The sequence below is a fragment of the Macadamia integrifolia genome, chromosome 11, assembly GCF_013358625.1.
Source record: "Macadamia integrifolia cultivar HAES 741 chromosome 11, SCU_Mint_v3, whole genome shotgun sequence".
In the NCBI taxonomy this organism is placed as follows: Eukaryota; Viridiplantae; Streptophyta; class Magnoliopsida; order Proteales; family Proteaceae; genus Macadamia; species Macadamia integrifolia.
The window spans coordinates 28,804,870-28,832,517 of record NC_056567.1 but is presented as its reverse complement, the minus strand read 5'-3'; the positions used below and the strand labels follow the sequence as shown (position 1 = coordinate 28,832,517).

Below are 27,648 nucleotides of genomic sequence, written 5' to 3'. Positions count from 1 at the left end.
AGCCTCCAAACTACACAAGCCAAACCTCTTCAAACAGTACAAGGTTCCAAACTCAAAAGCCAATATTATGAAAAGCCTTGCAAAGAAGACCTCTTCACCATTGAAGAGCCCTTATACAAATATCTTGAGTCACCAATTATGATGGCACAAGCAGTTTTCTACAAAGGATGGAATCACCATTCCGACTCCATGGCAAAAAATCAAGAATTCTACGAGTATATTCTCGTCGAAACCGATTCTGTCAGGCTCAAACTCAATTATGACAGAACCGACCCAACTTTGGTTACACATACAACTGTAACCATCTGCAAAATCCTGTCTCTCAAAGATTGGGGAACTCATCCCATGAACCAAAGGAACTTTTCAAACATTTTTTCCCCACAAAATTATACCTACAAAGATTACCAGGATGCCTGGTTCAAAGCTTTCACTTTTCAAAATAGAACTAACCGCCACTCTTGGTTTTTCTGTTTTGAATACAAATTCAACAATCAAACTCCCAATTGGTTTCCCAAATGGTGGGACCAATATGGACCCATGGAAGAAATCTTACCCCCACAAATCCAAGATTCCTTCCAAATATTTTGTCAAAACTCAATACCCCAACCTCACCAACCTAATCTTCTCAGATTCTTTTTCCACTGCCGCCTCGCATGGATATTATTCTGGGAATACCAAATTTATGACTACCAGGTAAATGACTGGATTGCCCCAGTCCTCTGTCGGTCATTCAGCATCAAATGGTGGGACAACTGTGATGTCTCCAAATGTGAGAAAATTGCATTAATCAAAAGCCTCACAGGCCTCCAACCTGTTCCAAAAATCCAAACCTCCTCCAAATCAAGCACCAAAAGTGAGAAGGAAGCCCTTCGCGCTCGTCTGGCAGAGCTAGGCTCCGACTCAGATAATGAAGACAATGAAGGCTCCAGTGATGATGCCTACAGTCTCAAATCTATGCAAAGATCTGTTCCTGCCCATGAACTCTGTTATGGGCAAGATCCATATGAGGTAGACCCTGACTTCGTCCCTGACAGTCTCTCGGCGTCTTCCTCCAGCAAATTCAAAGAAGTTACTTCCCGGCGGTCTCGACGGGCAGTTAATGCAAAGTCCTCCTCGACCAAATAAATTTGGTCCAAAACGTCTGCTAAGACGGTTATAAATTAGCCGACGAGGTGTAGTCGTTAAATCACACCTAGTCAATTAACCCCGGACGACCTTTATGGAAAGGGGGTACTGTTACTGTCCCAGGTTATAGGACAGTCCGGCCAATATCCGGCTCAAATAAATAGGATACAAATTTCTTGATCAAACCAATACGGAGAACAGTGTCCCTGACACATGGAATGCCGTGGTAAGATCATTGAAGATTCCAAATCAACTATCGACAGCAAATCTATCAAAGATGCCAAATCATTTGTCGATAGTAACTTCAACTTTCGGCGCCAACAGTTCCACAATTGTCGGCAACAACTGTTCACTCCAAATACAAATTCAAGTGCACAGTTCCAAATAGTGTCAAGTGAAATGACAAATAGTACCTAATTTGGTACAGTTCCAAATGAAACCCAAATCTAAATGTAATCCAAATGAGCCTCCTTATGTTATAAAAGGAGCACTTCCCCTTCTCCCAAATAACTGGAAAAATTACTTGAAATCCTAGAACTTAGAGAGAGAAGCTCCGAAGCAAGCTGAGCCTCCACAAGTTCTTCCAAGATCTCTCCGAGCATCCCGCCGGACTTCAACAAACTCCGATCATCCCAAGTCTGATCATCCATCAAAGGTTAGCTACCTACAGCTCAAAGCCAACCCAACCTTCTTCTTCTCAAACCCTCTAACCCAAACCGTCCTAAGCCTATCCAGAACCTCAAGAACTCTGGATCAATAATATCTCCAAATATTGTAATCTTTACTTTCAAAGTTATATTTCAAAGTATTTTTCTTTGATTGCATTATTAGCTTCTTTTCTGCATCTGCATCTGCATAGCAGCTTCTTCTTCTATCCTTGGATCAAAGCCTACAGTCGTGCCTCTTGATTCCAAGAAATAGATCTAGTTAAGCAGCTTTTTAATTTTCTGCAATTCTATATCTTTTATTCCAGTCTATGGTTTTATTCTCTGCTTGTTTATTTTATTTAAGCATAAATTTAGTTCTGAGTAAGGTATTGCACCCATCTCAGTGTTAGTCTCCTTGCTGGATCGGAGTAAGGTATTGCACCTATCTCGTTCGGATTGCTATACAGAACCAGGAGATCTCTATTTCCCTGGATTTTAGCTAATCTCGATCCTGTAATCTGGTATCAATTATTATTATTATTATTATTATTATTATTATTATTATTATTATTATTATTATTATTATAATCTAATATAAGTACAAAGGGCAAGGCCCTCTTCATGAATTAGACTAATAATTTGGCCATAGGACATTTGATCATATGGAATGATCTCATCATTTTCTTTCCTGAGGCGTTGTTTGATTTTCTCAGAAAACAAAGTTGGCAGTCCTGTAAGGAATTTTTCTTTCCAACAGGGAAGGTTTGCATCAGGTCTGGTTAAGACTTTGGTTAAGAAAGTGTCTTTGTACCATTTGAAATCATGTAATTTCTTACATCTAAGGTTTGATAATTAATATTATTATTATTATTATTATTATTATTATTATTATGAGGAAGTTAGGTACGTAACACCCATCGTAGCACAATGCTCCTTTTCCATGGTTTGAATAAAACTTAGTCATAACATATATGTTTAATTTATGAGGACTCAAGCCCCATACATAATAGCCTGCAGTGCAGCAATGTAAGACCACAACTCTATTAAGATATCAATATATGCCTCAATATATTAATTACTTATACTTATAAAATATCCTATGGCGGAAAAATGCTAAAGATAAAATAATCTAAATAATAACATATGAACGGAATATGAGAAACTATCGAGAAAAATAAAGAAAACTATATCCTCCAAGAACATGAAGCCAAAAGACATAATCTAGTAATAATAATAATAATAAGGGAGACAGTTTTCTAAAAGAACGTGACCCTTGCACTAATATATGATTAATGAAAGCACTAGTATAAACATAAATAGGAGTGAGATTTACATCTTTTATGACAGGTGGGGCAATCATTTCGCCCGTCACTTTGTAGCTAAGATTATAAAAATGTCATTTTATATTTTATATTTCTATCTTCGTTTGATGACATTTTGGTAATTTTAATAAAGCTTGAATCATAATTTGACCAACTTGTTCTAATGGACTAATACATATACTACATGCCAAGTGACAAATAATGAAGTGTTATACTTAGGGGTGTCAATTCGTGGCCCGAACCGACTAAACCGATCGGGACCGACCTTTTATAGACCGGCCCGACCCGGACCATTTATTAAACGTGTCGGGCTTGAGCCCGGCCCGTTTATAAACGGTCGGTCTTGGTTTTGCTACTTGGACCGTCGGGCGCCCGACCGAGATCGACCGTTTAACACCCGATCGAGATCGGCCTATTGTGCACCGGCCTAGCCCGACCCTTTAATGATTGTAGAATACCTATTTTACCCCCCAAATTAAAAAGTAAAAACTAAAAAGTAAAAACATGTTCACATTTTAAATAATGGTTATATTTGGTATCATTTATAAATTAATTGTCATTTTTTTGGGCTTGCATGAGTGGGCCGGAATATAAGACCACATTTTAAAGAGGGCCCGTTTAAAAACCGGTTAAAGCCCGTTTAACATTAAACATATCCGTAGCCCGGTTAAGGCGCGACTAAAGCCCGGTTAAGGCGCGACTAAAGCCCGATTAAGGTGACCCGATTATAGCCCGAGGCCGACGGACCGAATATAAAACGTACCATGCCCTCAATAACTAAGCCCGATTAGTTAAATGGGCTGACATGGTGTAGCCTTTGAAAGTCTTCAGGCCTGATTAAGCCCGACCGAAACCAAACCGGCCCGACCGGCTGACACCCCTAGTTATACTCCACACCCTTTTATTTCTTAAAAAAAGAGCAACCCAGTGCACAAGGCTCTCGTTATTGCAGAGTCTGGGAGGGGCAAAGTGTACGTAGCCTTACCCCTGCTTCGCACCCTTTTATTTCTTCTAATTCCTAAAAAGACACCAAGTGTCCAGCATGCAGTGGAGTGAATAGGGGCAAATCAGTCAATTCAAATCTGATACAGTTCAATCCAATCCAATTACCTGGCCTGGTCTTATCTAAGAATCAGCCAACCGATTCTGATCCTTAGAACCATAGCTTCCATAGATGGTTCCAGGAACCCTTCAATTTCACATGAATCTTCAAAACTCGAAACTAACAAAATAAGTTTAAAATTTGGTCTTCGTCTAGAACCAAATTACTTCCAACTTGCTTCTTTTAAATTTTGTTTTCTATTCGACTGATCGAATCCCAACAATTTAAGATAGTTTCCAATGGCAGAAAGACACCGCCAGAAAGAAAGAAACCGGAAGAAGATGAACGTCGCCATCATCTTCCTGGTATCATCCATGAACCTTATGAGAAAAGGAGGGAGCCAATCAGATCTCAGCATGGTTTGCTCTTGGACCTGATCGTAACATTATTTATATCACAAAATACTGGTTTGATCCTCTAGTATATATTTGGAATATAGATTTCTCTGTGAACTTAGGGTTTCAGAACTGTACAAGTGTTCCAACATCCCAGAAATGGTGAGAACTCCTTGTTGTGAGAAAGCTGGACTGAAGAAAGGAGCATGGACTCCAGAAGAAGATAAGAAGTTGGTAGCTTACATTACTAGATATGGCCATTGGAACTGGCGCGAGCTTCCAAGGTTGGCCGGTAGGTTTACATTTACAGAAGAACTTTTTTTCAGTTCTTCATATAGGGTTTGTCTAGTTGTAACCTAGGTACGTTACAAAAGGCTTGTAACCCACTTCTACTTATCAAGAAGTCCTGTAATGTGAAAGAAATGATTGGTTCAAGGGGATTCAAAAAGTAATTTAATGTATTTATATTCCCAATAAAAACTTAAAAGTTACTACACAATTTTTTTATGACAAAGTGTTTAAAAAATGATAGAAATGGAATTTTATCCTCAAACAGACCCATCACCACGATTTGAAATCTAAAATCTCAATTCCTCGTCTCTCTAAAGTCCAACATGGGATTAAAAAAAAAAAAATTATACTAACCTTAGGTGATTGGGTCTATTGCTTTGAGTAAGGGTGTCCATTTTCAGTCCGAGTGGGTTGGACTAATAAAAAAAACGTGAAACAAACCTTTATCGATTTGAGTTTTTATCAAATCAGTAAAATATCAAATTAGACCAAATCAAGCAAATCGAAACCGTAAAAAACCTTATAACAACTTAAAAAAATTACTAAAAGAGAACATATTACGTACAAGAGGCTATTAAGTCAACTCAATAAAAATCGAATCGGTCTAAATTGAAATTGAACTTTGATTTTAGTTTGGTCTAATACTAGATAAAATCTAGATCAAAATGACCAAAATCAGAAATGGATTGAATCAATCACAAAAACCTTATAATCAGACATTCTGAAATAGCCTAGATAGGTATTACTATGGTCGATTTCGATCAAAATTGATTTATTCAACCAATGATTTTAAACTCGAAATTGAGTATCAAAACAATCCCTCTAGTGATTCCAATTTTCAATTGACCATTCTAGAACTGTCGGAGCTGGATAGTTCACAACCAATTCTAATCCAAATCGGCTAATACCAGAATTTTAACTCAAAATCAAAGAGTAAATTGGTCCCTAATGATTCCAGTCTAGATCAGATCCGAATCAGTCACAAAAATGCTAGAATTGACACTAAATTCTAAAAACCAACAACCTAATCCCAAAAATCCTAGATATGCCACCATTCTATAATAATCGGAATTGGGGTTGATCCAAACTAGCCAAATCAACTAGGGATTTTAAACTTGGAATTGGAGATCGAACTGATCATGGTTTCAAGTATCGGTTTGGGATCGATCGTATCGACTGAGACCGATCCTTGATCCGGATCATTTCAGGGGTAAAATAGGTAAAAAGTAGTACCTTTTATAAAAATCAGGGGTAAAATAGGCCGATACCCATTGATCCCATCCGATCTGGATTGGTATCGAATTGGCATCGACAGAGACCGATATCGATACCATCACCTACATCCTTGGAACTGATTCCTATAAATTTTGATCCAAATTGAATCAAAATCGGACCTAAAAAAACCCTAGAATCCCTCAAATCTTAAGACCCACGATCTAGTCTTATAAACCTTATAATCGATTTTAAACACTGAATCAGAGATCAAATCAATAGTTGCCAATATCAATCCAAATCCAAATCAAATTGGATTTGACCAGAATCAATCCCAAAACCCTTAGAATCAACTTATAAAATATATTATAATTACAAATTTTCACATGTCATCATTGTAGTAGTACCAAGCCTACTATATTGCTTTACCCAAAAAAAAAAAAAAACCTACAATATTGCCATTTGTCATCTTCTTGAATTTTTCCTTTCTAGAAAACACTAGCATGTTTAATACAATTGATTTCTTTGAAGAGAGAGAGAGAGAGAGAGAGAGAGAGAGAGAGAGATGATTAGAACTATCTTACCGACCTCATCTCTAATGCATAACAATAGAAATTACTGTAATATAATTGATACATGAATTTTTTAAAATATGTTTTATTTTCTAAACTTCAAAAAATAAAAATGAAGTCCACCAGAAGTTTTAAACCCTAAAACCCAGAAAAACATTGGACACGCAGAGAAGAAAGAGAATCTTTACTTAACTCACTGGAGATGATCTCGCCAAACTTTATGCCATAAAAACCAGCCAAGGTAACAGAAGGACTTGTGAGGAGGAAGACGATCAGTTGGGGCGAGGGGTTATTCGGGTTGTTTGAGAAGAGTGCATTCATTCTCAAAATTACCCCTCATTTTGCCATTTAAATGAAAGTAACGATCCAAAAAGTTGAGGTTGAATTTACTTTTGTTAACTTTAAAAGCAATCACAAAATGACAAAATAATGAAAACATAGGGTTTTGTAACCGGGTGGGTTACATTTGGACATACCCCTTCATATAAGCCCAGATGATGGAATTATGAATTTTTTCATCTGGGTTCTCTAATATTTAAATCCAAGTTTCTATATACTTTCTATGCTAATGAATAGATGAAGCTTCCTTAATCAAAATCCATGTTCATCAATAGTAACTTCTTAATTGGTTCTTCTCTCTGTAGGTCTATCAAGATGTGGAAAGAGTTGCAGACTCCGATGGATGAATTACCTGCGGCCAAATATCAAAATAGGGAACTTCAGCAGAGAAGAAGAGGAAATCATCATCAACATGCATCAAGCTCTAGGGAATAAGTATGGATTGAAACATGATTAACCTATTTCCTTTCTTTTGATTTATTAAGAAGGGACTCAGGTAGAACTCATTAGGAGTGTCAATTAGTGGCCCGACCCGACTAAACCAACTGGGACGGCCGTTTATAGACCGGCCCGGCTCAAGCCCGACACGTTTAATAAATGGTCGGTCTCGGTTTTACTACTTGGACTGTCGGGCGCCCGACCGAGACTGACCGAATAACGCCCAACCGAGACCGGCCTATTGTGCACCGACTTGGCCCGACCCTTTAATGATTGTAAAATACCTATTTTACCCCCCAAATTAAAGAATAAAAACTAAAAAGTAAAGACATGTTCACATTTTAAATAATGGTTATATTTTGTATCATTTATTGATTTATTGTCATTTTTTTGGGCTTGCATAAGTGGGCCGGAATATAATAGCACATTTTAAAGAGGACCCGTTTAAAAACCGGTTAAAGCCCGTTTAACATTAAACATGTCCGTAGCCCGGTTAAGGCCCGACTAAAGCCCGATTAAGGTGGCCCGATTATAGCCCGAGACCGACCGACCGAATATAAAGTGTACCATGCCCTCAATAACTAAGCCCGATTAGTTAAATGGGCGGACACGGTGTAGCCTTTGAAAGTCTTCAAGCCCGATTAAGCCCGACCGAAACCAAACCGGCCCGACCGGTTGACACCCCTAGAACTCATCTTTGAGAGCTAACATTAAAAGAGAGGGTGTCTGTTACGATCCCACATCAGCTTATGGGGGCTGATCCCACATCGGTTTCTTATGGGAATTGATGTGGATTGATATGGTCTTGGGTCTTAAGGTCCCCTCATCTTGTAAGCTGGTTTATGGGGTTGAGTTCTTCTAGGACGGTAATAGTGGTATCAAAGTAGTCGATCCTCGGCCCAACCTGAGTGCGGAAAGGGGAACTTGGTGCCAGAGTGAGAGTCCTAGGAAAGGGCTACCTGCCGTTAGGCAGAAACCCTGGAGCTGAGTGAGAACTGCTTAGGAAAAGGGCCTACCTAATCCGAAATGGACCCACATCAGTTTCCTATGGGAATTGATGTGGATTGATATGATCTAAGTTCTTCCTGGACCGTAACAGCGCCCAAGTCCTTTTTCGTGTTTTATTCTTCTTCCCACTGAATACACAGTTCTCTTAAGCTGATACTAAAATTGAACTCCTAAATTTATTTTTCTTTTTTCCTTTGCAGATGGGCAGCAATAGCAGCAAAATTACCAGGTAGGACAGACAATGATATCAAGAATCACTGGCACACCAACCTCAGAAAACCCTTGAAACAAAACTGATATTGTCAGAATCCAAACCAGACACCTGCGAAAGAGGTTCTGAATGCAAAGTCAACAGTAAACAAGAATTAGAGCTCCCCAGTGCTCTATCACTCCAAACTATGGAAAGCTCACCTTTGTCTCCAGTACCATCTTTGAGTGATTTCTCCTCCTCAAGCACTGATTCTATGTTTACAACTAGCATGAATGGGGATTTCTGGACAGAAACATATGTGGCATGGAATTCTTGTGTCCAAGACAATTCTCAGGAAACTTGGGCTGACCCAGGATCTCTGTTCCCTCTTTGTCCCTTGTTGCTTGAAGACTACATCTGTAGGGATGGATCCTATGAAGACAATTACATCGAATGGTTCAACTAAAAGATATGGCATATCAGGAGCTTCAAGAAGTCAAGTGCTACTTGATCAAGTACGGCTCTGTTAGTCTTTAAGTGATGCATCTTGGTCATGGATTGTCTAAAATTAAAGAAAATAGATAGAAATTTTGTGAACTACTCTTAATGCTTCAGAATTTAATCTAAACATTTTTACAAGCGTAATTTGAGTCTATCAGGTAATTTGTTTCCAAAATTAGCAAAAAATGGATTGAAATTTGGTGAACTATTCTAATGCTTCAGAATTTAATCTAGACATATCTCCACAAGCTTAATTAGAGTCTATCAGGTTATTTGTCTCCTCCTGCATGGAAAGGCTGAAGTATGGAATGTCATGGAACACATAGATTTTGAGAGTTATCGAGGTATAGTCCCTCGTAGAATTCTAAGTATTAGTATCCGATAGGCTGGATCATATTGGCAATGGCTTTGGCCGATACCAATACCTGGCTGATTCTGAATCAAATAGCAGTCTCAAATCAAGGGTAGAGTTTTAAATGAAAGTAGGGGTAAAATCAGTCGATTTAGGCCCATCCAGATCGCTAGTGTATCGATATTGGCTGAAATCAATTCCAATCCCAATCAGATTTTGTTATTGATACTTAAAACCCTAGTCCCACATTGATCAAGTTCAATCCTTAGTGCCTTCATATACTTAAACAAATATCTCCATCTAATGCCTCAAGGCTTTGGGTTTGACATTCTAACACTGTATTAGAGCTATATGTGAGTAGGAGTGTTCATGAGTGGAGTCATTTGTTGAGTTTAGGAAAATTATATCAGTTTGATGCCTCAAAGAGTATCAATAAGTCGAAAGAATATTGTTTGCCTACTAAGATGTTTGTATGCTCTTGTGAATATGATATGATATTAAGGTTCGTAAACAATTTAGAAAAGCAATCTTCCAACAAAATTTACCATTTGTACCCATCATTGCTCGATGGAAAAAGTTATTTCAATAGTGAAACCCTAATGAAGAAGAGACTTTCTCTTCCTCTCTCTGTAATTTAACTCAATTCTAAATTCACAATTCATAAGAGTGATTAGGGGTTTTAATGGCCATCATATTTAGAGCATTTCTAAAACCAACGGTGTTATGATTGGGTCAAGCTGTGTGATTCAAAAGCTTAATCTCACAACTTGTTCATCATTGCATATAAGGATAATCCATTCAAGATGTAACCATTTAACCTCAGGTGATAGAAACTTTTATCACATTTTAGTCCCTCAATTGATCAACATCACATTGCAAAAAAATACAGTGTGACAACCGTAAGAACATATGCCAATTCTATCACTAGTGGTGAATGCTTTAAGGTCTTATCTAGGATAACTATCATACATAAAATATTAACTCAAATTAATAAATTCAATCTCTATTGAAAATGATTTGATGGACACATACATATATATCAATATATATATACCTAACAATAAATTAAGCTGATTCTTAAACACAATGAACTTATATGATTTCCTTCTGCTTTCTAGACTATTTCGGTAATATTACCTAGACCAAAAAAAAAACAAAAAAAGACCACCTCGATAAGTCAGAAAAATATTTGCTACTACTTGGATTGTAAGAACTTTCCTACTACCAGGATAAAATATAAAAATAATAATAAATAATAAATAAATAATAATAATATAAAAATGTTAGTATTTTTCAAAATACCCATCCATATTCCCTTCCTTTGGCTGCTAGCCCGGGTAGCAAGAAAGTCCCTACTACCCATGTAAATAGCAAAATTTCATCCCTCCAAATCTTTAATGGTTCAGTGAATACCTGTCTCTGCCTCTCTCTGTCTCTCTCTCTCTCACATATAGTAGTCAGAACTCACCTCATTGTATGTCTCCAATGCATTCAACCACTAAGAATTTTAATTAAATGCATGCTCTCTTACTCACTCCTTTTTTTTTTCGGCTGGTTTGGGAACGTACAGCTAAGATTCTGTTCACAACGAAAGGATCTCTTTAGGGTGCTGGAGTCCATACGTATTATTGCAGAAGCTTGTGCTCTTGTAAATCCAATTCAGTTGGTGTTACCAACTTGATAATGCATGTACCTGGTGATAATCCGATTTCCAAATATTTGGGTCCCACTCTTACAATGGGAAGGACAAAGTTATAATTCAAAGATTACCTAACACCAAAAAAAAAAAAGAGATGACCTGATGGGACACGGAAGATCCTTTAGTGGAAATATAAAATATGGAATGCGAAATGTTTGAAGAGTTGAATTGATCTCTCTCTCTCTCTAGGGTCAAGTGACTCGACCGGAATCTAGTCCGTGGCTACATTTTAGTGACTTGACCCAATAATGGTCTTTGTGCATTTTTATTCCAGGGCAAGTCTTTCTTTATGGTATTGTTCCTATACATTTTCCAGTCTTCTAGATTTTCTTTTCTTCTTTATATTATGGCACAAGTTTTCCTCCAAAATCAGGTGTGACACAATTAATTATATTCATCAAACTTGGGCCGACCCGGAAATTCTGTTTCCCTCTTTATCCCTTGTTCATTGAAGACTACTTGGTTCAATTAAAGGATATGACATATCAAGAACTTCAAGAAATCAAAAGCTGCTTGATCAAGTACCCTTGTTGGTCTTTACCATAGCAGGATTTAGTGGAGGGAAATAGGTTTCAAGGAATGCATCTCTTTGTCACTCGGTGGATTGTCTAAATAAGGGAAACGTCCACATGCAATGCTTCAATATGCAAATTCTAGGAAAAGGGGTTGAAGGGGAAGGAACAGGGTAGGAACTGCATGTCCCAAAGAAAAAGAGTTATAAAGGTAGAAGGAAATTCCATTATTTCCTGAAAGACAATTGATAAAAGCAAATTTGAAGTTGTCTTCCAAAGCTTTATGGGCAAGTAACTATGTAACGACCCAAACCCAGGATAAGGGTAAGAGTTTCCGTCTTCTATTGTGACACTTAAGAATACAATAAGTATTAGACTCGTCTAGAATATTAGTGAGGTGTCCCTATCAAGAATACAACAAGTATCAGGAAGTTTAGGAGATCGGTGAGGGTATGTAAACTTTAATCCCACATCACATAGGGAGAGATTACTAAGCTAGTTAATAACCTCTAGCTTTCTTAACATGGTGTAACGCGTTTTAAAGCATTAAGGTTTATGGGTCAAAGAATGGCAATATTGTGCAAAGTTAATGAAGTTGGGACGTTAAAATCTGTCTGTTTAATATTTCTAGGACGTTGCAACCTGTCTATTTAATGTTTTTAGACTGACCTAGTTTTTAGACTGACCTATTGTCCACTACCCAATTTATAATATCTTGTATTAGTTTACATGAGTGGAGTTGAAACACTCAACAGCTGCTAATGCTCAATAATACATAAAGCTAGGTGGAAATGTTGAACAGTTTTGAGATCGATCTCTCTATCTCTAAATTGAAGTGGCAGCATCAGAATCTAACCTGTGGTTTATATTATTATTATTCTTGATTTACGCCAACATAGCTTATGGGTGATACACGATTGGTGACAATGAAACATGAGAAGCCTGAACGAGAGTTCCAAAGCCCAGACAAAGCAAACTTTATCTTATTCAAAACCAGGTGTGAAACACAAGTTGAATTCCATATTCCCATACATTATTTTACCTTTTTGTTTTCTTTTTATTTTTATAAATTTTTATTTTAATTTATTAAGAAGAATTCTTTCATCGTTATTTGTTGACTCCTTGTTATGCTGACGGTTGATGGTGGCACCACAGAAACGTCATCATAGAGAGACGTCACTTCATTTGGGCTACCGTTTGTGCTTTGGGCTCCCTTTGCCAGCAGCCCTAATAAGTTCAAAATTGTTTGGAGCTTGGGTCCCATTTGGTTTAAGTTATTGAAATCGGTTTCGGATTGGATAGAGACGGTTTCAGGCCCCTTTGATTTTGTTTCTGGAAATAGTTTTTCCGTTTTTTCTGTGTATTAAGAAACAGAAAACACCCCAAAAATCGTTTGATTTTTCTATTTTGTTTTACTTGTTTTTGGAAACAGAAATAGAAATTTATGCCTATTTCTATGTTTAGAAATAGGAATGAATAAACAAATTAGACTTGTTTTTCTGTTACTAGAAACAAGTGGGAGTGACAAAAATTGTAAAAAACCCGATACTTCACTCGACCTATCCAAACCCCCAACTGATTGTTGAAGCTTCTTGTTATCCAAATGCGATGATTCCAACTTGGTTGTGTTAAGTTCATAGTTTTGGATTGCCTTCATCTTTCTGAAACTCATCTCTATGAAGCATACATGTAACTCCAACGTCATGCCTTCACTCATGAGTTGCATTCCTACAACGTCATGCCTTCAATCATGTCTTGAACTCGACTACACTGTTGAAAACATTTTGGGAAATAGAAAAATCAAACACCTTTTTGCATTTTTAAAAATCGTTTCTTAGCACAGAAACAAAAGAAACAAAATCAAACAGACCCTCAGTTTGATCTCTGATTGGTCTGTATTAGATAAAAATATTATTAGTTGTCATTTAAAAACTTAAATTTTTTTTATTTACTTAATTAGATTTTGTCTATACCAATTCAGAATACGATATCAACCAAGAATTGAAATTGGAATTGAATACGACCAATACTAATCCAATCCAAACCGATTCAATTCAGTTCCATCTCAAGCAAACATAGGGCCCGTTTGATAACGTTTCAAGAAACGTGTTTCTAGACATAGAAAAGGCGGAAATGGAACAAAAAGCATTTGATAAAACTGTTTCGTTTTACTTGTTTTCAGAAATAGAAATTAAAATTGCTACCTATTTATGGTTCAAAAAACGACCCCGGCGAAACAAGTAGAACTTGTTTCACCGTTTCAGGAAACGATTTCTGGCTATTATTTTGCTGGTTACTATCGACTTCTAGAAACATGACTTATCAAACACCTTCAATTCCATTTCTGTTTCTAGAAACGGAAATTTTTGTTTCTATCATTTCTTGAAATAGAAACGGCAGAAACATTATCAAACAGCCCCATAGAAAGCAATAACTCCAATTGAAGTGGCTTTTCTACTGTAAATTTTGAAATTAGTTTATAGGGAAAAAGAATGTTCTCTAGTATTGCACCCCCTGTCTATAATAAAATGGTGTATACGGGGATAAAGGGGGATGAAATTTTTAGGTTTCAGAGGGCAGGGCTTCATTTTACAGTTCTCTATTTGTGGATGCAGAGCCACATGACTTTTATTTTCTCATAGTTTATATAGTATCCACATCAACAACTAAGCAGAGATCCATTTCAAACTAATCTGGTAATCTGGTTCCTGTCTCAAGGTGTTGTTCTAATGCTTTCCAAAAGTCTCTTTAACCATTATTTTTCTCTTTCCCCATTATTATAGATGTGTTAGTTGATTTAATGAGCCATGGCCCGATTCACAGTTGTATGCTAGCAGACTTTGAGGTTGAGCCCAAATTAGACCCAGCTCTACAGTTTGGATACCTACCGCTTGGCTTGGCTCACTTAGGTCCAGAAATATTTGGGCTGATACTACTTAGGACAAAAAAAATCCTAAATGCCCATGAAACAATTGTCAATTGTACCATAACATATTTTGTAATATTTTTTCTTTAAGAAAAAAAAAAAAAAAAAGAACCATAACATATAGGAGAATGTTTTCTTTTGATCTGAAGGAAATAATAACAAATATAAGGTTATTATTGCTTCTTATTTGTTGGAGGCCCAAAATACTTTTTATTATTCTTAACATCCGTCCTGACGATGGCCATAATTTAGGAATTTCTCCTTCATTGTGATTTGAAGAAAACTCTGTCCTAACATATATGTTTAATTGACTCGAATTATAAAGCTCATGATGAAAGCCCACAGTGCAGCAATTGTAAGACCAAAACTTGTAATAACTAAAAGTGGAATGAAGGCTGGGCACACCACCCGTATACCACAAGCTAGCACCCCCCTCTCTCTCTCTCTCTCTCTCTTTGCCCCTCCTATATGATGTCCAAACCCTCATTGATGATGCATGTGTGTGGTGTTTTTTTTTTTTTTTTTTTTTTTTTTTTTGTTATATATATTTTATTTTATTGAATAAGCAAATATATTACAAATACAGAGAACTACATCACTATAGACTGATATTGTTTTTTGGCTAATGCCTCTGGAGCAAGAGTTTTAAGAGTGTCCATATAACTAATATTAGTAATCAAATGAAAATTAGGGTAACTAGGGAGATGGTCTAATTTATTACATATTGCTACTTACTAAAGTTCTAGGCCAAAGGTTGAGTAACAAATCTTGATTGTTTGGAAGAAGCCACCCAATTTCCTTTGCATCGGTCCACACTTCTTCTGTTTCCATTCGCCATGCTTGTGCCTTGATTAATCCTTGCATCAAGCCTGTTGCCTCGGCCTCACCATCTTTTCCTGTCATGCAAAAATTAGCTTTCATTAATGGACATTTCTCATATGATATAAATCCTATTGCCCATGCAGATGTTTTTCCCTTTATGTCCTTTACACTGGTGATGATGATTGTATTTGTGTTATTGTATGGGCTTGGTGTGATACTAGATTACCCCCAATCAGATTGTGGTACTGTTTCAAGATTTGCCATCCCAAAGGTGATCCAGAACTCGATCTTTTTGATTGTTTGATCCAGATCAGGTTTTTTCCCGCTAAATTCGGTTTTGTTCCTGTGTTCCCAAATAAAGTAAGTGGTGAACATAAAAATAGTGAATAACCATACTTGGTCTTTTTTAGGTATCTACTCTGGTGTGTGGTGTTTCTATCCCCCTCTCCCTTAATAAAGTGCAAACCTCTCAGATTTTCGTTCTAATGAGCAATTGTGCATTACAACCTAATCAACTGTTGGAAAATATTTTTTTAATTTCTTCTATAAGGAGATTTTTTATTGGATGAGAATGATTAGTAAATAACTCAGTAAAAAACAATTTGGTCCTTGCAAATAATTCAGTCTGAAAATTATAAAATCTTTACCAGAATCTATAGAACTTAGGAAAATGGGCTTTTCATTCCCCAATTTTTGAAACATAAATTTCTAGTACTCGAATTAATCCCAAGTCAATATTTTACCATTGTTTTAATTGTCAAATTAATAAAACAAATTAAACCCAAGTTAATCTCACTCCTCCTGACTTATTCTGGACTCAAAATTTGACAACCTTGGCTAGCTTCCAGTGTATATATGTAAGCATATAAGAAGTCAAATAACACAGAAAATACAAATGGGGTTGAGGGGGGGTTAAGTCATGCACCCTATTAAGGCCTTGACACAGTGACAGTAGATAGGTGCGGATGTGAGTTGGCTTTGGATTTTTGATGGAGCAGTGAATCTTGAGAGACTATGGAGTAGTAACTGTGAAATTATGATGGCTTCCATCACCATGGGTGAAATAAATGGACTGAGATCTTCTGTCACACAACATATCGTGTAACGCAGATCCAAGGGCTGGGAGCCCCTTGGCTGCATGTCAAGGGCTCCCAGCCCTTAGATCTAGGATACCCTGTAGTGCACGCTGCAGAGGAGCCCGATCCAAAATAGACTATGCTTAGAAAAATATAATAATTCAACAGAGTTTATTGACTAAATTGCAATTGTCAAAAATGAGAAAATATTTTTTATTTCTCTTTTCCCTACTTCATAGGTTCTAATTGCAAGAGATTTTGTATGACTGTCTATCGAAAATATGAGCTATTACCCTCACATATTTCTTTCTAAGAATCACATCCCTCACAAATGGTAAAATGTAACCATTGATGGTGAAACTAATGTGGGCCAATCTCATGGACTAAGGAAAGCATTCTCTGTTTGAGTCACTATCCACTTGCTCTTTTTAACCTTGAAAATTTGAAAATAAAAAATCTTCCTTACTGGATCCCATATACCATTAGAACATATTAAGTCAAAAAAGGTAAATAGAAATCATACCAAAGAGAGCCTCAGTCTTAACACGGATGACATCTTTTAACTTAGTTTCGGCTATAAATTTTCATGGATTGAGTTTTCTTTCGCTGATGAAGAGAGAATCTCTTATCCACAAAGTCTGATTCTTTTACTATATTAAGGTATTTTAGACCTTCCATAAGATAGGATGAAAACAATGATAACATTCGTTATTCTAGGAGACAAACCAAAATTTCAAATCACCATGGCTGAATAGATTCTCTCTTCACCTTAGGTGAATAAAACTTTCACCAATTAATTATTTATATCATTATATCCACTAATAGGATTTTTTGTTTCTTCAATCAACACCCTTGATACAATCTACTCCCTTGATCTCATAATTGTGAAAAAAGAAAAGTTTTCTTTCACTGAATGGAAAGGTTCACCACACCATCCTAGATTCCTAGGGTTCACAAATCCTTATAGGGTTTTAGTATATTTACCAAAACACTCCAGATACCCTCCCATATACATCTAAATTAAGACTAAAAACCTGTTGTAATTAATGGATTCACCTTCACTGTGGCTTAAGGAAAACTCCTTCCATAATATATTTCAGTACCCATAAGAGAAGAGTTATTCTTCCACATCCTACCCATCGGCAGCCTCTGGCTCTTGTTAGGTCTAAGCACTCCCACTATAAATAACTCCACCCTAAGTTGTTTAGAAAATTAGGTCCCTGTTGACTTACGTATCAAGTCTTCTTCTATTCATTATTTTATATTTGCTACTCTTTTCATAAGATTTGCTCTCTCTAGTCTCAACTGTTAATAAGGAGATGGTCCCCTGCATATGTCTCCTAACTCTCATCCACGGCTCCACTCCTTTAACTAGATATCCAATGGCAGCCTTCAGGGTTTGGATGTGTGGGACCCACACACCCCATGAAGGGTCAAGATCTGTCCCCAACCATCCTCACGTGGGGAGCAGTTGATCTGGCTGGACTCATGGGTTGCATGGTCCATAACTACACTATTCTCCTAGTAGAGTTAAAAAGTCTCTAATTTTGAATTATAAACCTTTCTTTTTTCTCCATTCAAGGTCACAAGTAAGTTGTTTCAGATGAAAGGATGCAAGGGCTTATGGTTGAGACAAATATAATGAATTTGAAAGGACAAAAAGATTTTTATTTTTTTGCTTTGGCTAGGGAAATGACCGAAATGTATTTGGAGGGAAGATCTATAGCAATTAAGAATAGGGGTCGCAATAGTTGCATTCAGGAAAGTGACCTGACCATATATACTAATGGAATGTCCTTTTTTTTCTGTTTCTAGGTTTTTCCTTCTTCGTGTTCAACACCTGGGATTAAACAGTTCAAACGTGAAAGATTGAATGGAGAAGAAGATAAGTCTCATATGGGGAAGAAAAGAATTGAACCATTCATGTTTTTAATTCTAGCCAGTTTAGCTACTGGATGAGGATAATAATGCAACCAAAGGACCAAAAAAAAATCCTCTGCCGTGGGTGGGGCCGATCAACGAAGATCTAATGATCGGCATGGCATTGGGGCGTGTGCCGATGTCATCTCAGCCGTTGGATCCTCCCCGCACGGCCGCACCAGAGGATGAAAGTCCCCAAGGGACACCGTACAGCCTTGAGGTTCCAACCAGCTTCAACAGTGAGGTCTGGAATGTCCGGACTCCAGAGTTCCCACATTCATTGCTACTTTGGTACAGTGAACTTTGCTAGGATGGGTCTTGTGGGAGAGGCATCTGTGATTCTAGTCTCATTAGCATCTGAACCCGTGACCTTAAGGTTATGAGCCTTGCAAGCTTCCAAGCTACTCTACCCCGCTTTGAAGAGAACTAAGGAATGAGCAAGCAAGAATTGAATGGGCCCAAGGCAGATCCATGGGTTCCGGTGATCGGATGAGACTGAATAATGCCAAGGGTATTTTATTTTGTTGAAAAGAGAATTTTTAACTCTGTACAATAAACAGTGAGAGGGAACAATGGCTAGATTCTTTCATCAACGGTGGAGAAAATCTCTCCTAAAATTTGTCCGTCAAGTTTCTTATGACATTAGGTTTTTAAATTATAGTCAGATAGGACACTGATTCATTTGTCAGATAGGAATTATCTTCCTTTTGATACTCTATTATATGGGTTTAGGTTGAAATTAGAATTCAGTGGATCCTACTGTGTGGTGAATCGCTCCAGTTAAATCCTGGTGATAAATGAAGCTTCAAAATTATAAAAAAAGGGCATATTCAGTGCATATGATTTCCACATATGTGAGGTCTGAAGGGAACAATAATTATGCAGTCTTACCTCGAGAATAAAGCACCAAAACTGTATCAAATCAATTGAAAATGTTTTTACATATTGTCAATTTTATAATGGAAACAGACGAAGGAATTGATTTTGATTAACAGAAGAGTTAATGGGGTTGGATTCAGAACCGATCCAGATCAAGCACCTTTGAGTCACCCGGTTACAACTTACAGGGTTTTCAAAGTTCCACCGAGTTTAGCTGTGAAATGACTGGAGGTGGACTGTCAAACGGATGTAAAAAAGGGATCATATCCTTATCATTTAAAACATCTCAACTTGTACGAAGGATTTACTAATGGATTTTGGTTAAATGGTTTGTGATCACACCTGAGGTATATAGTTTAAGACCCACCCGTGAGTTGCTTATATGGTTAGGGCGAACTGAGGATTGTGTGAATTAGGCGCACGGTCTCATGTTCATTCCCCATATATGTATTTGCGATCATGACGGTGGGTTACTGTGATAGTCTCCCTGAGGATTAGTCGAGGTGCGCGGAAGCTGACTAGGACACCTTTGGTTAACCCAAAAAAAAAAAAAAGAATATAGTTTAAGGAAGTGGCTCTCTGCCCAGAACGTGGTTCACTCTTTGCATAAATGTTTCTCTTTCTCAAAGTAAGGAGCAAAAATGTCTTTCCATATGGGAAGGAGAGAGATAGAAACATGAGATCGTTGGCGCCGCTACAAAGGTCTCCAGCACTTCAGCCTATGTCATTCTTATTCCCTCCCTTTTGGAAATTACCCCCAATACTAGTTGAGCCACTAGTTCCATGAAAACTAACAATGTACCCAACCTCAGAAAATGATCCTCTCCAACCATTGGGATGCCCAGTGAAGCATCTAACTACTAGAGATGCACAGGATGCATGCCCATGTGTTGGGATGTGTGTCCAAGTCCTTCTAGTCATCCAATGCCTCACTCCGCACCCCACAACCACTGGAGAAGATATGGATCCCCCAACCTCCGCTCCATAGTTTATTATCAATTTGATTTTATCTTGTTGTTGGTTTTGTCTTTATACAACTCATAATTGGTTAACCTAGTTCAATAATTTGATTTACCAATTTTATTTGGATTGATGGATTTTATTCGATTTAACAGTTTGGTTATTATCAATTTAAACATTTTTTTTATTTGAGTTAAAATATAAAAATTAAACCAATAATTCTTTTTTAATAAGATACAAAATCAAAATTGCGGCATATCCCACCCACTGGTGGCCAAGCTCATTACTAAATTAATAATAAATTATAATTATATTTCAAGAAGATGAGCTAAAAAAAAAAAAAAAAAAAAAAACTCTGCACAAGCCAGAAAGTCATCCCCACCCCGTTAGATAAACGATGCAAAAACGGACGTTTAACATAAATGTTTTTTCCGTTTCTTAAACAGACAATAGTAGAGGAGAGTGGAAACAAAAGAGTGATACCAAAACAACAAACAAAACTAGTCAAAACATAGTCCCCATTATACAGCTGTCGTGCGGTTTCCGTCAGGTAATCCTTAACTACTTCATTTAAAGGCCTTACTCTCAGACCCTTCCTTGTCTTTGTCTTTTAGGTCCCAATGCTCCCAACCCTTTCCCCCACTTCCCCTGGCTAGTCCCTCTCCCTCCCTACTCCCCTCCACCGTTAAATCCCCCATCCCTCCGATAAAGATATTACAATCTTTCAGAAAGCTACGTTACGCGGTGTGCCCCTTCATGTCTTTTCTTTGGTCCCTTTTCTTTTTTCATTTTTTTCTCGTCGACCCTTGACCGTGTCAAAGAAAGAGAAAGCACACATTAACAACAATAAATTTTCATTTTCTTAACGTTTTCTTATTTTTCCCATTTTTTTTAGTCCAGAATTCCTTCTCAATAAAGTCTCATAAATCAAAATAAAGGCTTCAGATGGATAAAACTAAAAGGGTAATACTCAAAAATTCCTTTTTTATTTAAAGAGTTTTATTACGTTAAATAGGAGGTGAGAGGAGAGAGGAGAGAGTAAAGGGTTGGATTGATGGACCGTTTGGATGTAGAGACGCCCTTGAACGCTTGATGTCGATTGTTCTTTCATGTCTCCCTCTCCGTCTCACCCTTTCCTTTTTTTTGAACTTTACTCTACTCTTCCTTTCGGCTTTGTGTTGTTGCTGATGTCGTACGACGTCGTCGTCGTCCTCTGCGGACAGTTGTAGTTTTGTATCAGTAATCACAGAGATGGGGTGTCTAATGTGTCATTCAACAGTGTTGAATCTGCGAAAGCTGGAAAGTTTTCTCATTGCAGAAGAAGTTGCTGACCTTTCGCCGTCGGAGGTCCCTCTCCGCTCTTACGGTAGTTGTGGCGATTGATAGAGTCTTATCGCTATCCGAGCTTGAGCAATGAAGATCAAGCACATTGGCTGGCGTGTCCGAGCTCGATACCACATCAAAAACGGACTCGTAGCCGTCAATTACTATGCCCTGCATGACATTGCAGCAATCGAACAGGCTTTCCTGCGAGGATCGATGGTATTAAATAGTATCAGTAACAACAACTATGTACAACCCATTTAGATTAAAAACGAAATTAAAAGGGAAAAAAAAAAATTGATCCTCGTGAATGTAATGTGATACACTTACTTTGTTTACAAAAACACAACAGGAAATGGCTTTTCTGAAACTAGGAAATTGAATGGGAAATAGCTCATGAGAAGCAGAGAGGAGCGCAGACGCTGCTATTATCGATGGTTTGAACTCGAGAAGCTTGATTTCTGTAATCACAATACGATTATCTAACAAACCTCCATTCATCTAGACGCCAAAATGAGCAATGTATAGATCTAAATTATTTTTTTGGAGATTTACCGTTTTGAGCTTTAAAGATGATCTCTTTAGCTCTGGTTTTGAGAGCATCCCTTAGCGGTGGATCTTTCATCATGAATAAAGACAGGAAGAAATGCACGAATGAAAATGGAGTTATTGAGCGCATTCGCCAGTTCAGAGCTCCGAGAATCAGGAGTTCCATTCTCTGTATAGTGTCTGTATCGAAGATGAAACCTTCTCCCCTCTTTTCCCAGTTACGACGAATGCAAGAGGATTTTAGAGTATCAGATGCATTTTTGAGACAGTTTCGATTACAGAGAATGAAATAAAACACTTTTCAGTTCAATCACCTGAAAATCGATCAGGTTGAAGTCAGTTTTCATCATCTTCGCCGCCAAAGAGAGGCAAGACATAGCTATAAGCTTCAGGATCCACGGCTCCCCTTGCTGTAATACCAAGATCCGTTAGATCTTCAAAAGACCGAACCAAGAACGGGAAATATGTACAAGAAGAGAGCATCAGATGAACATTCTCCATACAAAAGCTTTCATTCACGTAGTAATGGGGAAAAAATGGAAAAAAAAAACCTTCGAAACTCAATGATAACCAGTAATGTTTAGCATTTTACCGGATTTCCTTGTGCAGCGATGAACCGATCGAGGTAATTTACGGCCAGATACGGTATTAACGGATCGAAGCAACAGGAGAACTGCGCCTGTAGAACCAACACAGGTTCATAAACAAGAAAAGTTCACGAAATCAATGAAAAGAAAAGCCGCAGCGGCTGATGTATCTTAAATTTACCTGTAGAATCAACGAAACTGCCTCTTGACGAACGGAAACATCCAACTCCTTGGTTTTGATGCTCTGAAAGTAGTAGTCGCATGGCATATGATCTGATTCTGCGGCGAAAAGTGCTGGAATCGTATCGGATTGATGTTCTTGGGAGTTCTTTAACGGATTCTCAAGATCGAAATCCTCCATTGTTCCTCTTAAAATGTTCAACTCTGAGATTCAGAAGCTTTGATTATGATGATCAAGAAGATAACAGAGGAAGAAATCCATTCGTTTTGGAAGAAATAGAAAACAAATAGGTAAAAAAACCGTAAAAGATCGATTTGGCTTGTCTGCTTAAAAGAAGCTGAACCCTTCAACTTCACTCCATCAGTCGCATCTCTCTCTCTCTCTCTCTTATCTGAGATTTTTATAGGGATGGCCTTTGCCCTGCCCTCTCGCACTCTCGCTCTTTTTTTATTGGGAAGGAAAATCGAAAATTTAAGGATTTAAATACGTCCGGCTTGGATTCATATTTTTTTATTTTCTTTTGCTTTTCGCCTGCCCTCGTCAATGGCATGGGGCCCATTGAGCACGAGAAATTTTTATTAGTAATATCTCGGAAATTCTCTTCTTGAGATAAATTAGTTGATAGTGTCATTGCCTCGTTGGACATGAGACGATTACCCGGTGGGGCACACAATGGCCATCTTGCCCCATGTTAGATGTCTTGACGACTGATCACATTGGTCCCATGCTAATGTTGGGGGTCACGTGATCATATAGCATTCTTTCTTCTTGTGATCATCTGATAAGATAATCAAGCTTGCATATATAGGTTGGATATAGGCACGATTCAATTTGATCGACAGGTTATCGAGTTACACGGGCTAAATGGGCTATAAAGATTGAAATTAGATCAAGAAAAAAAAAAAAATCTCATGCTACAATGGCTAGTTGGTATAGTATTTTATACCAAGAGAAAATTTTTTAGGTAACATACCAATCAATACAAAATAAAATGGATTGATCTCACTAAAGAATGTCGAATTTAGTAAGAGACATTGATATTTGATCAATATTCTACTTAAAAATAAGACTCAAATCTTCTGTTGTTGGTAGTGAGTGGCAATGAGGATCCAACGGTTAGGAGAGTCCTGGAATGCACCACAGCCATTGGATCCTCATTGTCACTCACTGCCTCCCTGTAGAAGATTTTTGTGCCTAAAAATACCGTGCAATTTGACAACTCTAGCCTAGAGCCCGTCGATTAGCTAATGTGTCAAATGAGTTTTAGGTTTTCACAGTTGGTCCAATCGGACTAACAAATATGATCCTTCAATTGATATCTTTAATAATTACTAATATTTAAGATTGTGTTTGATATACATTCTTGGAATATATTTTAATTACTTGGTATGTAATATATGATGGATGTTAGAGAATGCAACCCATTCTGAAACACATTGTCTAAGCCCATATAACCTTTTTCAAACGAAATTCTAATTTGATGTTAAGAATGCATTCTATCTTCTAAGATCGCAGATGAAACAAAGCCATAACATTTGGAAAATTGTCAAAATTTCAGAAATGATTCCAAACCCCATAAAATCTCACGAGATGTTCAATATCTCTCTACTTTTGGAACATGGATCGGGAAATGGATACGGTATAAACCATGATCTGCAAAGTGGCAAATTATTGCTAGAGACAGAACTATACAAAATAATGACTCACCCACTCAATGAGCTACAAGGATTCACTTAGATCCCCAATATTTTGACCCAATTTGTTGGACCTCATGGTGAAGAGATCATCTCTTCATCTACCCCTTTGACTTTATGATTAGATTGAAAAAAAAAGGTTTTTTTGATCATGAACATAGGCTTAAGTTTAATCATGGTATTACAATTTTTTTTTCCGTAATAAGAATAGCATCACATCATCATCATGGATGAAGAGAGAGTTCCAAAATTTTTGTTTAGACCCGAATCATAAATCTCTTTCACTCACTATTTTCTAACGGTTGGATGGGTTTGCATGGTGAGAAATGCATTTCGAACATTCATGCTAGGAAGAGTAATTATAAATATCATGATGTTGGGTAAAAGGTTAATTCACTTTGGTTATTCTACTAGGATTGTTTTAGTGACAGTTTCTAAAACCAAGTGGGTTGAACGATCAAACCAGCTTAAATAGAACCACCTACTAGGGCGTTTATTTGTTCAATACTTCGATCATCAACCTAGTTTTATGAGGATTCCTTGAAAGGCACCGTGACCTTGTGCTAGTGTGGGTGCCAATGGAGCACACAAAAACATTAACTGGAGTTAAATTTCTACCTTTTATGAGGGGTGGAACGATCATTTTTCCCCTCTGTGTCTTGGCACAAGGACACATTGCATTTTTTACCATGAAGTTTAGTTGCACATTTGAATCTTGTAACTCAAACACCATTACATGATTCTCATGAGATTGGATGAAAATCACAATTGATATAAGGGGAAGACAAAAACCCTAGGCTCGGTTTGATTGCAAGAGAAGTAAAAAAGAAATGGAATTTTAAAATTTTTAACCTGGACAAGAAACTTTTGTAATCTTTAACCCACGTGATCTTGTCATAAATTCCAAATTATTCCCAAATTTGTTATTAAATTTTTCTTTACTTTCCTCCCAAATCCCTTGGATATTTTTTCGATAAATAATCCCATGGATATGAAAAATAGAATAAAAACTACAACTAAAAATAATTATTAAATATGACAATAAATTAAAGTAGTTTATACAATCAGGTAATGACAACAAAATTACCTTTTTAGATTTGATATTTTCTCTTCCCTTCTCTTTAATTTTCTTTACAACCAAGTGAAACCTTGTATATTGATAATGAGTGCATATAATGCAGTGAGAGATTTGACCTTTTCTTCTTTTGGGAGAGGGTGTTTAGGGGGGAGGGGGTAGAGATTCACTTAATCTTGATGCAATTTTTTTTTAATGATCAATGGACTTAGGCTCCGTTTGGTATCGTTCTGAAAAAACGTTTCTGAAGTTTATTCGTTCTATTGAAACAAAAAAACAGAATCTTCTGTTTGGTGCACTTATGGTCCGGTTCTGTTTTTTTGGAACAAAAAGTGAAAAAAAAAAAAAAAAAACTGAAAAAACGAGATTGGACGGAACTCCCAGTTTACAAAAAAAAAAAAAAGGTTCCCGATAAAAATCTGAAATTTTGAAATACCATTTTTTCGTTTAAAAACTGTATTTTGACACAGAAACTGAAATTTTCGTTTTTGACACGAAACGGCATTTCTGAAATAGAAACAATACCAAACGGAACCTTACCTCCTTTTAAGTTCCCAAAATCTTTACCATATTGTTCATGATTGACTTTTCTTACCTTTACTGTAATAGCGAACCTGCAACACCACTTGTAGAACACTTGATGGCAGGTTCTATCCTCTTTGCTCTCATCACTTATTCTTTTTTTTTCGTAGAACTTTGGTCTCATCACTTTGTGACAAGGATGATGGTTTTCCATTTTGTGTTTCCATGGCTTAAAGAGATATGCACCATCAAGCCTCTCTCTCTCTCAAAAGGGATATAGGCCAAAGGTTTAAGTATATATATATATATATATATATATATATTACTCCTTATATTGCCATATGAAAGATACATTTGCATTGAGACTTATCATTTGCAGGGATTTATGAAATCTAATTTATATTAAAGTGATTTAGATCGAAAATAAAAGGATATATAGATGAATATCTGAGTTCCAAGCAGGAAGATTTTAGAGCATTCTCATGCTTAACTCTTCCCCTAAAAAGCAAGACAGAGCTTAGCTATCTAAAATTTTTCAGTCATTTAATAAATATGAGGTGTATCATTTTCGCTTCTTCTAGATGTTGAAAATATTTGGTTTGTAATGTAAAATTTTATAATAAATAAGAAATATAATAACCTTATTTTATTTCATATTAACAACAACTACCTAGCACATTTGGTGAGCTATTTGACTCGTGATTTAAAATTCAATAACAAATAAGAAAAATATTAACTTTAACTTATTTCACATTAATAATAACTGTTAAGCATATTTGGTGAGTGGTTGCATGCAAGAAGTTCACGATCACCAAGAGCCTCCTGATTGTTTTATCTACTCCCCCTCCCCTCAAAAAAAAAAAAAAAAAAAAAAAAAAAAAAAAAACTTATTTCACATTGTTGGCCTTTTAATACAAGAACAAATCAATTTTAAATTTATTTAAATGTGGCCGATGCTAACCTAACGAAAACTCAACCTGATAAACCCCGTTTATAAGATGAGGGAACCCAAAACAATATCAACCCATACTAGATCACTTGATATGAGAGAGAGAGAGAGAGAGAGAGAGAGGTAATGGAGAAGTGGTCCATGATGATGGCTGTGATGAAGCTGAGACGAGAAAGAGAGAGAGAGAGTTACCAGAGTTGCTATTTGCCTTTCAGCAGCAGCTTGGTGGCTCCCCACCCGAAAAAAAAAAAAAACCCCAACCTCCTGTCTTTTGTCCACAAAGCTCACCACTTAGTCTGAGCCCTATGAAAGTGAATAGATGAGGTTTCTTCCTGAGGTGAAGACTTGAAGACCCAAGAGTTAGAGATCCTCTTCCCTCCCTCCCAAGACCAGTGGACCATAGACCGCCAGGGGCCAGTGGCCAGGGCATCACATGCTTTGCTTTATGATTATATCCATAAGAGGCTTACCTTCCTCTCCTCCCAAACCTCATTTCTTAGCTTATAACGCCCATTGAAACCAAATGTTTTAAAACAAACT

At 37.1% G+C, this 27,648-nt stretch overlaps 2 protein-coding genes across 2 annotated transcripts; one reads left to right on the top strand and one right to left on the bottom strand.

Moving 5' to 3' along the window:
* Nucleotides 1-4,690: 4,690 nt before the first annotated feature.
* LOC122093313 (transcription factor MYB4-like) lies at nucleotides 4,691-8,688 on the top strand. Its single transcript, XM_042663606.1, has 3 exons — nucleotides 4,691-4,823; nucleotides 7,251-7,380; nucleotides 8,592-8,688. Exons 1-3 carry the CDS (start codon nucleotides 4,691-4,693, stop codon nucleotides 8,686-8,688), a joined length of 360 nt encoding a protein of 119 aa, XP_042519540.1.
* Nucleotides 8,689-21,151: 12,463 nt separating this feature from the next.
* Nucleotides 21,152-23,298, bottom strand: LOC122093315 (putative cyclin-D6-1). Its single transcript, XM_042663607.1, has 7 exons — nucleotides 22,869-23,298; nucleotides 22,693-22,779; nucleotides 22,415-22,510; nucleotides 22,107-22,308; nucleotides 21,882-22,012; nucleotides 21,561-21,755; nucleotides 21,152-21,441 (listed from the first exon to the last, which is right to left on the bottom strand). The coding sequence occupies exons 1-7, from the start codon at nucleotides 23,046-23,048 to the stop codon at nucleotides 21,379-21,381; spliced, it is 954 nt and encodes a 317-aa protein (XP_042519541.1). The 5' UTR covers nucleotides 23,049-23,298; the 3' UTR covers nucleotides 21,152-21,378.
* Nucleotides 23,299-27,648: the final 4,350 nt, after the last annotated feature.